The 15,084-nt window shown below is 34.7% G+C and overlaps 1 protein-coding gene across 1 annotated transcript in view; it reads left to right on the forward strand.

Moving 5' to 3' along the window:
• Nucleotides 1-2,664, forward strand: part of LOC124234294 (E3 ubiquitin-protein ligase listerin) — a 53,849-nt gene extending 51,185 nt beyond the window's left edge. Inside the window, exons 29-30 of the mRNA XM_046651584.1 lie at nt 571-738; nt 1,332-2,664. Coding sequence (XP_046507540.1) covers nt 571-738; nt 1,332-1,394 — 231 coding nt within the window. The 3' untranslated portion in view covers nt 1,395-2,664. The remainder of the gene's footprint in view (nt 1-570; nt 739-1,331) is intronic.
• The last annotated feature ends 12,420 nt before the right edge of the window (nt 2,665-15,084 follow it).

Genomic DNA, 15,084 nt, shown 5'->3' on the forward strand with positions numbered 1-15,084 from the left:
CTAAGCTACTTTTATTTTTATATTTCAACTCTCCTTCTGTGGTTAGAGAAATCGCAGTACTTTCAAAGACCTTTGCCTTTAAAACAATTTGTAAATCTTCTCTAGTTTTGTTTGTACATTCTGGTGTATCTCAGGCATTTTACAGTAAAAAATTATTTTAAAACAAATATATTTACCAATATTATAGAGCTGGAACAAATCAGCAGTTGAGGAGGTGAAATAAATAATTTCGTCATTTTTAGTTAAAAATTTGGAGAACTGATCTAAATGATTTCATTATTTAAAAAGTTTCATCAAGCAACAAGCTGAGACTAAAAAATTTGAAGTATTGGTGCAGAAGCCTTTCTTTCAAGTCTGTCTTTAATGGAGAAAAATTATATTCTGGCTCCTAAAACTTGGGAGGTCATTTTAAAAGCTAGCATTCATAAAACTTAGGAGATGTGAATACAGCCAAGCAGATTCTCTTCTCTCCAGAATATAATTCAACTTTAAAATTTGTGAAATTGAATAAAAATGACTAATTGGTGGTCTTTAGTGTATGTTGACTCTCTTTTTTCTTCTTGTTAACAGAATGGAAGTATTATGGAAGGCTTAGCTTTATGGAAAAATAATGTAGACAAACGTTTTGAGGGTGTTGAAGATTGCATGATCTGTTTCTCTGTCATTCATGGTTTCAACTATTCTCTTCCTAAAAAAGCCTGTAGAACGTGCAAGAAGAAGTTCCATTCAGCCTGCTTGGTAAGTGTAAAGAGAAATTAACTTACTTATATTTTATGTATATTATGTATGTATGATGTCTAACTTTGGAAAAGAAAACAATGAATGTTAAACTCTTAATTGTAGTTAATGGGACACATATTAAAAAATGATTTTTCAAAATAATTAGTAATTTACTGAGAGTGGTAGCATCAAAGCACTTTAATAAATGGATGCTTCTAATATAACTCTCAGCACTGAAAAAAATATGGTCTTGTCAGAGCTAGGTCATAAAGGAGACTGAAAGAATTGGAACAGGGAGCCATCTGACATCAGAGCCTTTTGCTCTTTTTAAACATCATATTGAAGAGAAGGTCACTCTATGTTCAGTTGTTTTGCAGGAGGTCTTCCTTACACAGCTTGGTGGTTGTGTGCATGAGCCTAAGTACCAAGAATCATACTGTAACCTTTGGAAGTAATACTGAGTTGTGTTGATTTTAGAGATAAATGGAGGGAACAAAAATGTCAGTATTCTCCCTTTTTTTTACTTTATCATTTTAAGGTTACTTTAGATGTTTATGTAAAATGACAGCTTTAAAAAGTTCTTTTAACATTTCAAACCTTTTCTTTTTCAGTACAAATGGTTTACGTCTAGCAACAAATCTACTTGTCCACTCTGTCGTGAGACCTTTTTCTGAGGTTTTTTTTTTTCACCATTGGAAGTGGTTCCTGAAGTAAATCAAGCAAAGGCAGTGGATTGGATCCATCTTAAAGTGTTGATGTGAGGAGGCCAGTGAGCATTACTTTTAAATAGAATCTTCTCTGGAAAATTATTTTGGTTAATGTAATGATCCTAAAATCAGGTTTACTTATCTTTAGATTGCTTTGTAAATGTTTGGAAACCTTTTCTTTTACATAAGAATATTACATATTTGAGAGAATATTTATATTAATAGTTTAATCTCTTTGTATATTAAAAAATAAATATGGAAAAACCCTAAATGACATAATTAGAATTTGTGAAAGCATTGTACAACTGTATTATACTAATAAACCCATTCAGTTTATTGATCTATGTTCTAGAACAGTCCAAGTGAGGCAAATGAATTGAGAGAGTTGATTTACATTTATAGATATTTTAAGACTTATTTATTAGTTATGACAACAGAATTAATGAGTATTCTGATATTTGTAGATTATTTTAATGATAAAAATGACAGTATAGCTTTATCTTAAGCTATTTGAAGCATGCTCTGAAGTCTTATATAAAAGAATGCAAACTGAACTTTAAGGTGCCTCTATTTATCAAGGGTTATGAAATCCAGAAAATTAAATTCATGACACTGACCTTGTGCTGTGGAAGAAGAATTTCCATATGTTAGTGAAATTTGAATTGCAAACTTGTCAGTGAATTTATTACTCAGTTTGAGTGAGTCTCCAGAGGGTGAGAATTTGAGAGAAACAGGATTTAGATTATTTTATTCACGAAGCACTAGTTATTCCTCTATTGAGAGGGAAGAAATAAATGAGTATTTCTGAAACTTAAGATTAGTGGAAAGAACAAAAAATTTAAAAATGTAGGAAACTTTCAATTTTGTAAGCAAATTTTACCATTCTTACTGGCCAAAATTACGCTAAATTAGAGATTTGAAGGAACTAATTTTTTCTAGCCTTCAGAAGTGAAAGTTAGGAATTTTAGTACTAAGTAAAATTTAGTATAACAGGCTGAAGTGGGTAGGTGAAGACCTGCCTTTTCCCACAGCACTATTACCTTTAAAAATTGTGCCCAAAATTTAAAAGTGTAGAAGTTTGGAACTTGGAGTCATTTTACTGCAGTCTTCCATTACATTGGGAATACTAGCATACCTAATAGCAAGGTTATTTCAGAGATCAGCTAATCACCTCTGTTGCAAATGTTTAATTGGCAAAAAGCAACTCATGTTAAATAAAATTACTGGTTACCATCAACTGGGTAAAATGGTTATTATTGAAATAGTATGAATGTGGTCAGAATATTGTAGTCGAGAGTGAAATATTCTGTGTGAGTTACAAATCTCTTGAGTTGTATTTGTAGATGCAGTGTTGTACCCAGTTTTGTCTGTCTCCTAAATTTTTCTCTGTGGTATTTATTATCTTCTAGCCTTGGAGGCTCAAGGAGTCAGTAAGTTAAGTACAGATAGCAAAATTCTACCTCTTCTTAACCCCTTTCTTAAAATATTGTCTATCTTTCTATGTCTCTCTCTGACATAGTAATCCCAAAGGATTGTGTTACTCCTCTGTGAAGGTTACACACTTTTCCTTTAAAAATGGTTTTATAATAAGACTTTGTTTATAGCTTTTCCAATGTTCGTACTTCTTGGTTTCCGATCCAAACACCAAGTAGAAAAGACAAGGGAATAATGGAGCATTGTTTTTCCGCAGTAGTAGTAGGGCATCTTGTTCTTGGTGAAACACTGTAATTAAGTGGGATACCTACTCTTCATACTTAGGACTCTTAACACATTTCTTTGAGACTTGTAAATAAATGTAAAGCTTGTTAGTGTTTATATGCTAAAGAAAAAGCTCTCCAAAATAAGACTGAAATTCAGAATACCACCTTAATGAAAGTTTTATTTATATAGCTTTGACAACACTAGATAACATCCCTTAAAACTCTAGCATAAGGACATTTTAAAATTGCATGAGATTGAAAGCCCACTAGCAAAATTATTAATTTAAAACCCCAATGTAAATTGCAAATTTTAGAATTTATTTTTAACTCTTATTTATCATATGCTCTAATGTATGTACATAAATTTCTGTGGCTTAAATGATTAATGTTATTACTTGCTAAGTTTTTGTGGTGTGAATAATTAATGTTATTATTTGATTGTTATACCATATGTGCCCATTAAAATTCTTTTTAATTATAAAATATTTCAAATATACAGAATAATAATAATATATTAATGCCCTTGTACTCTTCACAAACTATTTTGCCATATTTGCTTCTAATTTTTAAAGAAATAAAATGTTACTCTTTTGTACTCCTCCCTGACGCCATCTCCTCCTTCCCCACCAAGAGCTAACCTACTATTCTGAAGTTGGTGTGACGCCTTCCTATTTAAGATTTTATCCTTTGCCATATGTTTGTATCCATAAATAATATATAGCAGTTTTTAAAAAATTATATTTGTGATGTCCTATTGCATGTAATCTTTTATAACTTGTTTTTTCACTCTACATAACTGCTGTTTAGTATCATATCAGTTTACTTACCAATTCCCCTACTAATGGTCATTTCAATTGTTTTTTTTTGCCATTTCAACAGTGCTGCATGTGTACATTCTTGGTAGTGTTTTCTCATGCAAATGTGCTGTAAATTCTGGACATATGCCCCCAAATGGAATTTCAGGTAGTAGATGCATATATGCTCTGTGACTTCAGATCTTGTCAAATTGCTCTCCACAGTGGTGTGCATGTTTGCACTCCCAACGGCAGTGTAAGAGAAGTCTGATTTTCCTGTCTCATCACCAGCACTTAGTCTTACCAGACTTTTTAAGTTTTCCAATCAGAGCTGTGAAATACTAGCTCTTCAGTTTAATTTATATTTCCCTATCAAGAATCTTAGCTTCATTTCATATATTTATTGGTCATTATTTTGTGAATTTATTATCTATTTGCCTATTTTTCTCTGAGATTATTTGTATTCTTATGATCATAATGCTTTATTTGTTACAGGGCTTTCTTCTCGTATGTGGCTTGACTTTAACATGGTCTGTAGGTGTCTTTAATTGTACAGAATTTTTCATTTAAATTTAGTCATATTTATCATTCTTTTCCTTTATGTGTTAGGTTAAAAAAATTTGTTCCTTCTCTGAGGTTTAAAAAGATTACATTTTGTTCTAAAAGTTGTAAATTTCAAAGTATGCCTAATTCACCTGAAATTAAGTTTTGTATGACTGTTGTAAGGTAGAAATTTCACCCCATATTGATAGCCAGTTCTCATAGCATCGTTTATTAAATAGCACACCCATTCTCCATTGACTTTGTAGTGCCTCGTCTCTTATATTACCAGATCCCCTTGTAAGTGTGGATTGGTTTCTGGGCTCTGTATTCTGTTCCATTGGCCTCTTTATCTGTGTTAATTCTACACAAATTTTTTCTTTAAAGATTAGCTTTATAGTTAATCTTGGAGAGTGAGTAGTCCTCTACAAGCTCTTGTTCTTCTTCAGGACTTTCCTCGGATAGCTGTATCCTCTGCTGTCCAGTAACTCCCCTTCCCCCGGCTTGGTTAATATGGCCAGTTTGTCCTGACTATAATGAGTTGTCTTACGCTAGAATCTGGCAGGTGTCTAAAGTATTATCTGGTGCGACCAGGTGACTTTTCTGGCTTTGCCAGATCTTATCCTTAAGGTCTTAAAACCCAGTTATTCTCAGTTGTTTTTTTCCCCAAAATTGGAGACAAAAATTTTGTATATTTGTGAGAGAATCCTTGACCCTTTCCATGAATTTGTCTTTCTGTTTTATAAAAGTTCCTTGCAAAAGGACTTTGGGCAGAGCAAGGAGTTTAGCATGGAGGTCTGCTATTTCTGAAAGCTTTGATAATGTCTTTTTTGTATTTGTTGTTGTTTTTACTGTGGATTTCTTTTTAAGAACAGCAACTTTTTTGGGTAGCACGAAGGCATCAAATAATTTGTATATTTGGTGTCCAGATTTTATAGAGGTACCTGAGAAGACTAAGAAACCTTCATTTACATGGCATTCCAAATTGATAGGCTATTTCAAAAATATGCTGGCTACAGTGTATTGATTACTCTTTATTTTTAGCAATGTGATATGCCCTGTAGAAGACGACAAGTTGGCCACTTGAGCTTATTAGGCTTCTGGTGAGGTACTGGATTCTAAAAGACTCTGGTATACTTATTGTATAATCAGATAGTATTGTTCCTTTTCATTCTTTGAGATAAGACTCATGCAATATTTGTAAGAATTTAGTAGTGGGGTGTTCAAAATCTCTGTTCTGGGCACGGAAGCTTCTTAAACTGCAGAACCATAATTGTGGGATTCTCTTTCATCAGCTAAAGGTAATAGAGTTTCTGGATTCAGAGGGCTTCACCAGTTGGTGGTAAAATGAGAGGGAGAAAGTGGTAATATATTTTATATGGTACCATGAGATTCACTTTTGCATATTGATCTTGTGCCCTGCACCCTTGCTGAACTGGTTTATTAGTTCTAATAGTTTTTTGTGGATTCCGTAGTATTTTCTATATACAAGATCATATCATTGGCACATAAAGGTAGTTTTCCTTTTTTCCAATCTGGATGTCTTTTAATTCTTTTTCTTGCCTAAATACCCTGGTTAGAACCTCCAGTGTATTCAACACTGAGAGCAGATAGCATGTCATGTTCCTGATCTTAGAGGGTAAGGTTTCAGTCTTTCAGCATTGTGATACTAGCTGTGGTTGTTACACTCAGATTTAAAGGTGAACTTAGTACAAATTCTGAAGATGCTCCAACTAATTAGTCTAGGCTGCAGTTTCTGTGATGCAAGAGAAAATAAGCTATTGGATCAATGGATAGGCTGTAAGAGGCAATGGATTTTTGATGTATGCAGTGCTGTTGGAAAACCATTAGAGCAGAGTTTCTCAGCCTCAGTACTGGTAGCATTTGGAGCTGTATAATTCTTTGTTTTGGGGACTTTCCTGTGCATTGTTGGATATTTAGCAACCTTCCTGGCCTTTATTTACTAGCTGCCAGTGCAACATTCCAGTTGTGACAACCAAAAATGCCTAGATGTTGCCAAATATCCCCTGGGTGGCAAAATTGTCCCCAGTTGAGTTGCCTTCGAGCATGGACTAATCAAGCATCATTCAATGTAAATATGGTGTGAGCTACATATGTTATTTTAAATTTTGCTAGAGGCATATTAAAAACTGTAAGAAGAAATAGGTGAAATTAATTTTAATAGCACATTTTGTTTAACTTAGTATCCAAAATAATATTTTAACATGTAATCAATCTAAAAATTATTAGATATTTTGTTTTTTTATATTAAGTTTTTGAAATCCAGTGTATATTTTAAATTTACAGCACATTTCAATTCAGATATGAAATTTTCATCAGAAATACTTGATCCATATTTAGATTTAAGAAAATTTACAGTTAAAGGAAATTTACATACCCAAGTTTTTTCAAAAGTTTTCCAATAACTAGATCGTGCCCATTTTGAGATTTAAATTAATTAAAATTAAATAAAAATTTAAATTTAGTTCCTCAGTCACACTTGCCACATTTCTTTTTTTTTTTTACTTTGAGAAATGCTGTAATATTTATTTTCTAGTTTTATATATTTTGTTCTTTTTTAAATTCATTACATTAAAATGAAATGTAATTAGTATATTTAAGTAAACAGGTTAAATTACATTTATCAAATAGAAACATATAAAATACATCTATTCTTGGAGCTTTCCTTTTTTTATTAATTCACATACTTATGATTGAGTTGATTATGCATTACATCATAAAGTTATCTATAAAATCCATTTGTGGTATCTTATGATAGAGCACTTCTGATCCTTTGAGTAAAAAGAACAAAAAGAGATGTAATTTGGAATTTAAATAGCACTTGACATTTCAACTATATTTTACTATTTTCGATTAGAAATTTTCTTCATAAAAAAACACAACTTTTTGGTCAAAAAACCCACTTTTGAAGATTAATTACAGTTACAAGAAGTTTACTATCTTTTTTTAAAAACCAGTTAGTTTAATGGTTATATATGTAATTTTTTAAATTATAAAATATTCCATACATAAAACAATATATATAATACAAAAAGAAGGTATAAAGAAAAACTAAAGTGAACACCTATGTAGTCACTGTCAGGTTAAGAAACAGATGTCTTCAGCAGCATTATGCCCAGGCTCCCTGGTCTGCATCCTTCCTCCCATTGCATCCCCATCCATTCCCACCGCAGGAAACCACAGTACTAAATTTTGTGCTTATCCATTCCTTTTCCCAGTTTTACTCTATATGTATAAACCTCTAAACACCATAGTATTTGATGCTGAATGTTTAGAACTTCATATAAATGGAATCATCTGTATGTGTCCTTTTGCAACTTGCTTTTTTGCTCTATAGTTTGTGAGATTTATCCATGGTAATGGGGATAGCTGTGGTCTCCCCATTTTCATTGCTGTGTAGTATTCCGTCATGTGAATATACCATGATGTGTTTATCCCTTTTCCTATTAGAAGGAATGGACAGGAGTTTTCTGTTGGTATTTGGATTTTTTTCCAAGGTTTTTGCAATTGAAATAGTGTTTCTCTGAATATTCTTGTAGAAGTTTCTGGGCACGTTGCAAGAGTATTTTTTTTTTCTTTTTATTGTGGTAACATTGGTTTATAATATTATATAAATTTCAGGTGTACATCATTATATTTCATTTTCTGTGTAGATTACATCGTGTTCACTGCCCAAAGACTAATGACAGCCCATCACCACACGGCGCCTAATCACTTCTTACACCCTCCTCCCTCCCCCCTGCCCCTCTGTAACCACCAATCCAATCTCTGTCTCTGTGTGTTTATTTGTTCTTGTTTTTACCTTCTATTTATTTGTGAGCTTACACAGCACTTGACTTTTTCCCTCTGACTTATTTCACTTAGCATAATACCCTCAAGGTCCATCCACGTTGTCACAAACGGCAACACTTGCCACATTTTAAGTACTCAGTAGCCACATGTACCTAGTGGCTGTTGTATTGGACAGTGCTGGCCTAACCTTACGTGTACATACAAAAAGGAAGGTTTCTGATAATCTAGGAAGAATCAATCTGGACTCAAATTCAGCTTGAAATAATTTACCTGTCTTGAGTGTCTTTTGCCTGTAAGAATTCTGGGATCATAGCTTATCCTTTGGTTCTTTTTAAATAACACATAGTGTAGTTCTGTATCCAAATCAGCTATACTTTGATCATGTATAGAATTAACCAGAACTTCAATATATAATTCTTCTGCAGTAAATTTTACCTGGCAGATCCATTTATTAAGTAGAACCTTACCTATTAAATGGTTGTGCCATGAAAAAAGTGCAATGTCCTGATAATAGTCTCAAATAATAGAGTGTTAGACGTTTCTGTTTGGGTAGTTTTAGAACTCTGAGGGATCTGATGTTCTGTGGTAGTGGAATTCCTAGAAATAAAGTGACCCACATCTGTATTTTGTTGTAAATCTTTATTTATAGACCTTTCTCCCTAGGAGTTTAGAAGAAGGTCAGGGAATTGTTAAGTGCTAATGTCTCCTGGAGTGGCATTATTCGAGAGGTTTTGGATAGTTGACCTGTTTTTTAGCCATTATAGGACATTAATACTTTTCCTGGCCCTTCTGCTAATGGTATCATTAGCCATAGCTGCCTGATTCTTACAGAACAGAGAACCATTTGGTCTTATGTTAGGTTGGCTATCAGTTGCTTTCTTTTGAGAGTCAGATCTTTGTTTTGATTTCTAGCATTTTGAAATGTTCAGTGACTTTGAAGATCTTCTAAATTGGCATTTCTGAGTGCCATTTTCAAAACAAAAAAAAAAAAAAGAGGACAAGCCTGTCTGTCTTTGCATTAGCTCAGAATATTGTTTGAAATTGTTCCTGGGTCTGTTTTTGGAGTTTGCTACTTATTCATCTTTTTTGTTTGTTTGTTTACAGTTTTGAATTTTTGTCCAAACTATCTCTAAGGGAAAGGCTTCTGAAATGGCCTTATGTAGTGCATTTTCTATTTACTTACCCTTTCAGGGTCATTTCTTGAATTATGAAGAGCTTGGTTACTTAAGCCATTTCCTAGTTTTGGGTTTTGGTGTTGTTTCAGCTACTTTTAACCATTTTGCTCCCATTTGAGGGGGTAATAATTAAGTGAACTGGTTGGTATAGATCTGGTTGTCCAGGACAATAAATATCTAGCAAACTTCTGAATTTCACAGCAAATTGTCTTCCTAAAGTCAAGAAAATCCTTGAGTAGAGCTCTCGACTTAGACCAAGGTTCAAATACAGTTTCTTTAGATCTGCGTTCTGGTCTGATAGCTTTGGAGGGGTATTATATGATGTAATTGTTCTGTCCTAAGAAAAACTTTGAGGAAAGGATTACTTGTTTTGGAGGTAAAATGAGGTGCAGAAGGATAGAAGGGGTTTGAATGGGTGGTAAAGATAAAGCTGGGTAGAGAGAAAGGTGCAAGGGGGGTGGGTTTCTGAAGGAAGGTTTGGATGAGAAGGAACCAGTGTTTCTTTGAGAGAGGCTTGCTAAGAGTCACTGCAGTCATGTGCCCCATAACATTTCAATCAGTGACAGACTGCATATGAAACGTGCTCCCATAAGATTAGTACCATATTGCCTAGGTGTGTAGTAGGCTATACCATCTTGGTCTGTGTAAGTGCACTCTGTGATGTTCACACAGTGATGAAATCACCTAATAACGCAGTTCTCAGAATGTATCCCGTCATTGAACGACGCGTGACTGGATTTCATTTTAAAGCTTCAGCATACCAATCAAAAGCTGATTGTTGACTGCTTTAGGTTTGCTCCCCTAATATTTCTAGAGCTCCTTTGAAATGTGTTCATTTTGATATATCTGAAGTTCCCTATAATGGCTGTTGTAATTCTAAGTCATTTTTAGCAAAGTTTTGCCACTAATTAAGCACAAGAGTTAGGATTATAGTGAAAATTCTGCTAGGAGGAAGTCTTGCCTTTGACATAGACAAATGAATGACAAACAAAAAAAATGCACTACATTAGTCAAAAGTGTGTGTGTTAATGATAGATGAGGTTCCCCAACCAAGCAGAGGATAGGAAGGAGCCAAGTGATCAGTGGCCCCAACCATTGATGACCCTGAAGTATGGACTAAACCAAGTGAACTTCTTTCACAAATTCCCAGACCTTGGGGAGTATTCTTATGAAGATTTCATAGAGGACCCAAGCAAAGTTTCACCAATCATTTTAGCAGCCAACTGTCATCTAATATACCATTAGTCTTTAGGGCCAACTTGTATGGATTTGGAGACTTAGCCTATGCCCCTACCTGTTCCCTATGAAGCACTTCCTTATACATTCAACAGACGCAAGACAATAAGGGACAAAACAAGAATACACATGACAAGAATTTGTATAAATAGATGAACAAGAGGGTAAAAGCAAACTAAGCAGTGGGAGAATAGGTAGGAAAATGGCAAAATATTTACTAAATCGTAGCTCTAAATCAGAAGGTCTGATTATTATAAAGACAGACCTAAGTGTCTTATATGAAGATCTATTTGTTTAGAAGTCTTAGATAAAATAAATTCAGCAATAAGAGCTCAGTGAAACTAGTCAAAGCTCAGATTGTTTTTGAGAAACTCACCTGGCAAGAGATATGAGGACTTTGCAGTTTGGTGTTCAAGAGGCTGCTGATCTTGTTGGTCCAAGGATCCATCAGAATACTGTCAAGTGAGGTGTTATGAATAATCTTGGTGTGAGAATTGTCCAAGGAAGAGATCAAGATTACCACTTGATATCTGAAACAAAAACTGTATTACTTAAGAAAGGGAAAGTTAGGCTGGTTAGACCTATCATTTTGAGTAAATCCAACTGCTAATTCTATATAAGGTCTTGAGTCAGGGATTGTTTTGGTGTTGTGTTGGTTACAGAGGTGGAGGGAGTTGATGTCAGCCTTACAAATTTGGTTAATCTGGCAAGACATGTTGGCCAGCTGGCTTTCCGAGGATTTACTGATAAGTACAGGCATACCTCAGAGATATCGTGGGTTTGATTCCAGACCACTGCAATAAAGTGAATATTGCAATAAAGTGAGTCACACAATTTTTTTGGTTTCCCAGTGCATATAAAAGTTATGTTTACACTAAACTGTAGTCTATTAAGTGTGCGGTAGCATTATGTCTAAAAAAACAAATGTATATACCTTAATTAAAATTGCCAAAAAATGCTAGCCATCATCTGAGCCTTCAGTGAGTCATAATGTCTTTGCTGGTGAAGGGTGTTGCCTTGGTGTTGATGGCTGCTGACTGATCAGGGTTGTGATTGCTGAAGGTTGGGGTGGCTGTGGTAATTTCTTAAAATACGACAACAATGAAGTTTGCCACATTGATTGACTTCCTTTCACGAGCAATTTTTCTGTAGCATGAGATGCTGTTTTATAGCATTTTACCCACAGTTGAACTTCTTTGAAAATTGGAGTCAGTCCTCTCAAACTCTGCTGCTGCTTTATCAACTAAGCTTATATACTATTCTAAATCCTTTGTTGTCATTTCAACAATCTTCACAGCATCTTCACCAGTAGATTCTGTCTCAAGAAACCACTTTCTTTCCCCATCCATAAAAAGCAACTCCTCATCTGTGCAAGTTTTGTCATGAGATTGCAGCAATTCAGTCACATCTTCAGGCTTTACTTCTAGTTCTCTTTCCATTTCTGCAGTTACTTCCTCCACTGAAGTCTTGAACCCCTCAAAGTCATCCATGAGAGTTGCAATCAGCTTCTTTCAAACTCCTGTTAATGTTGATATTTTCACCTCTTCCCATGAATAACGAATGTTCTTAGTGGCATCTAGAATGGTGAATCATTTCCAGAAGATTTTCAATTTACTTTGCCCAGATCCATCAGAGGAATTGCTGTCTATGGTAGCTATAGCCTTATGAAATGTATTTTTTAAATAATAAGACTTGAAAGTTTAAATAACTCCTTGATCCATGGGCTGCAGAATGAATGTTGTGTAAGCAGGCATGAAAACAACATTAATCTTGTTGGACTTCTCCGTTAGAGCTCTTGGGTGACGAGGTGCATTGTCAATGCGCAGTAATATTTTGAAAGGAGTCCTTTTTTTCTGAGCAGTCAGTCTCAACAGTGGGCTTTAGATATTCAGTAAACCATGTTGTAAACAGATGTGCTGTCATCCAGGGTTTGTTCTATTTATAACCATGGTTAGAGTAGATTTAGCATAATTCTTAAGGGCCCTAGGATTTTCGGAATCCTAAATGAGTATTGGCTTCAACTTAAAGTCACCAGCTGCGTTATCCCTTAACAAGAGTCAGCCTCTCCTTTGAATCTTTGAAGCCAGGCATTGACTTCTCTCTAGCTATGAAAGTCCTAGATGGCATCTTCTTCCAATAGAAGGCTATTTTGTCTACATTGAAAATCTGTTGTTTAGTGTAGCCACTTTCATTAATTATCTTAGGTAGATCTGGATATCTTGCTGCAGCTTCTGCATCAGCACTTGCTGCTTCCCCTTGTACTTTTATGTTGTGGAGACGGCTTCTTTCCTTAAACCTCATGAACCACCCTCTGCTGGCTTCTACTTTTCTAATGCAGCTTCCTCACCTCTCTCAGCCTTCATCGAATTGAAGAAAGTTAGGGCCTGGCTCTGGATTAGGCTTCAGCTTAAGGGAATGTTGTGGTTGGTGTGATCTTCTACGCAGACCACTAAAACTTTCTCCATCTCAGCAATAAGGCTGTTTCACTTTCTTATCATTGGTGTTCACTGGAGTAGCACTTTCAGTTTCCTTCAAGAACTTTTCCTTTGCATCACAACTTGGCTGTTTGGCACAGTAGGCCTAGCTTTTGGCTTATCTTGGCTTTCAACATGCTTTCCTCGCTAACTTAATTATTTCTAGCTTTTGATTTAAAGTGGGAGACATGTGACTCTTCCTTTTACTTGAACACTTAGAGGCCATTGTAGGGGTATTGATTGGCCTGATTTCAATATTGTGTCTCAGGGAATAGGGAGGCTCCTGGAGAGGGAGAGAGATGGGAGAATGGTCGGTCGGTTGGAGTAGTCAGAACAAACTACATTTATCGATTAAGTTTGCCTTCTTATATGGTCATGGTTCATGGTGCCTGAAAACAATTAGAATAGTAACATCAGAGATCACTGATCACAGATCACCATAACAAATATAATAATAATGAAAAAGTTTGAAATATTATGAGAATTCCAAAATGACGCAGAGACACAAAGTGAGCAAACGCTGTTAGAAAAATGGCACCGGTAGACTTGATTGACCTTCAGAAGTATGAGACTGTTGTTGAATGGTTGGCTTCCAGATCCAAGGTTACTGAAGCAAGTTGTCATTGATCAATTCAGATTAAACCGAGACAAGTTATTATTGATCAAATAGGTTTAAAACTGGTTCTAATTGTTACTGGCTATAGAACAATTAGTCTTTTATTGGACTGAGGCAGGAGGGGTATTTTATTCTTAATAAGTTTTTGGTTATATAGTTTTTGCTACATTTACTTTTTTTTAATGAAGTGAAATTCACATAACATAAAATTAACCATTTTAAAGTGGACAGTTTAGTGGCATTTAGTATATTAAACAGTTAGCATCCAACCTCTCACCCTACCTCTGATAACCACTGGTCTGCTTTGTGTCTCTATGGATTTTTACCTTTTGTGTCAGCCTTCTTTCACTTAGCATGTTTTTGAGGTTTGTCCACATTGTAGCATGTATCAGTACTTCATTCCTTGTTTTGGCTGAATAATTCCACTGTATGTGTATACCTCAATTTGCTTATCCATTCATCTGTTGATTGACTTTTGGGTGGTTTCTACATTTTCACTATTGTGAATAGTGCTTCTCTGATCTTTCATGTACAACTATTTTTATGAGTACCTGTTTTCAGTTTTTGTGTACATAGGAGTGTACAGTTTTGTGTACATAGGAGTAGAATTGCTGGTAATTCTGTGTTGAACTTTTTGAAGAAACAAACTGTTTTCCACAGCAGCTGCTTCATTTTACATTCCCGCTTGGCAATGTATGAGGGTTCCAATTTCTTCACATCCTCACCAACACTTGTTATTTTGCATTTGTTAAATTATAGCCATCTTAGTGGGTATAAAGTGGTATCTCGTTGTAGTTTTGATTTGAATTTCTTTAATGACTAATGATGTTGAGCATCTTTTCATATGCTTGTTGACCATTTATATATCTTTGGAGAAATATCTATTCAAATTTTTTGCCTAATTTTAAATTGGGTTTTTTTGTTGTTGAATTGGAAGACTTTTTAATATATTCTGGATACTAGACCAAGGTCTACTTTCTAGAAGGATATTAATATTATTTAATTTTGTGAGAAGTTCTTGAGAATTCAGTATTGGTTAGGTATTCAGTATTGATTAGTTTGGCTCTGAGTGACAAAGAATCCAAAGTAAATGTAGTTTAAACAAGAAATTTCTCTCTTTTCTAAAAGAAGCCCAGATGTAAATAGCTCATGGATGGTATGATAGCTCTATAATAATCAGGGACCTAAGTTTCTTATGTTACTGCTCCAGTATTCTCAATATGTAACTCCACTTCATGGTCCCAGATCACTGCTCAAGCTCCAGCCAATTTGTGCACTTTACAGTCTGCACAAAGGAAGAAAGATGAAG

The sequence above is a fragment of the Equus quagga genome, unplaced genomic scaffold (genome assembly GCF_021613505.1).
Source record: "Equus quagga isolate Etosha38 unplaced genomic scaffold, UCLA_HA_Equagga_1.0 73442_RagTag, whole genome shotgun sequence".
Taxonomy (NCBI): Eukaryota; Metazoa; Chordata; class Mammalia; order Perissodactyla; family Equidae; genus Equus; species Equus quagga.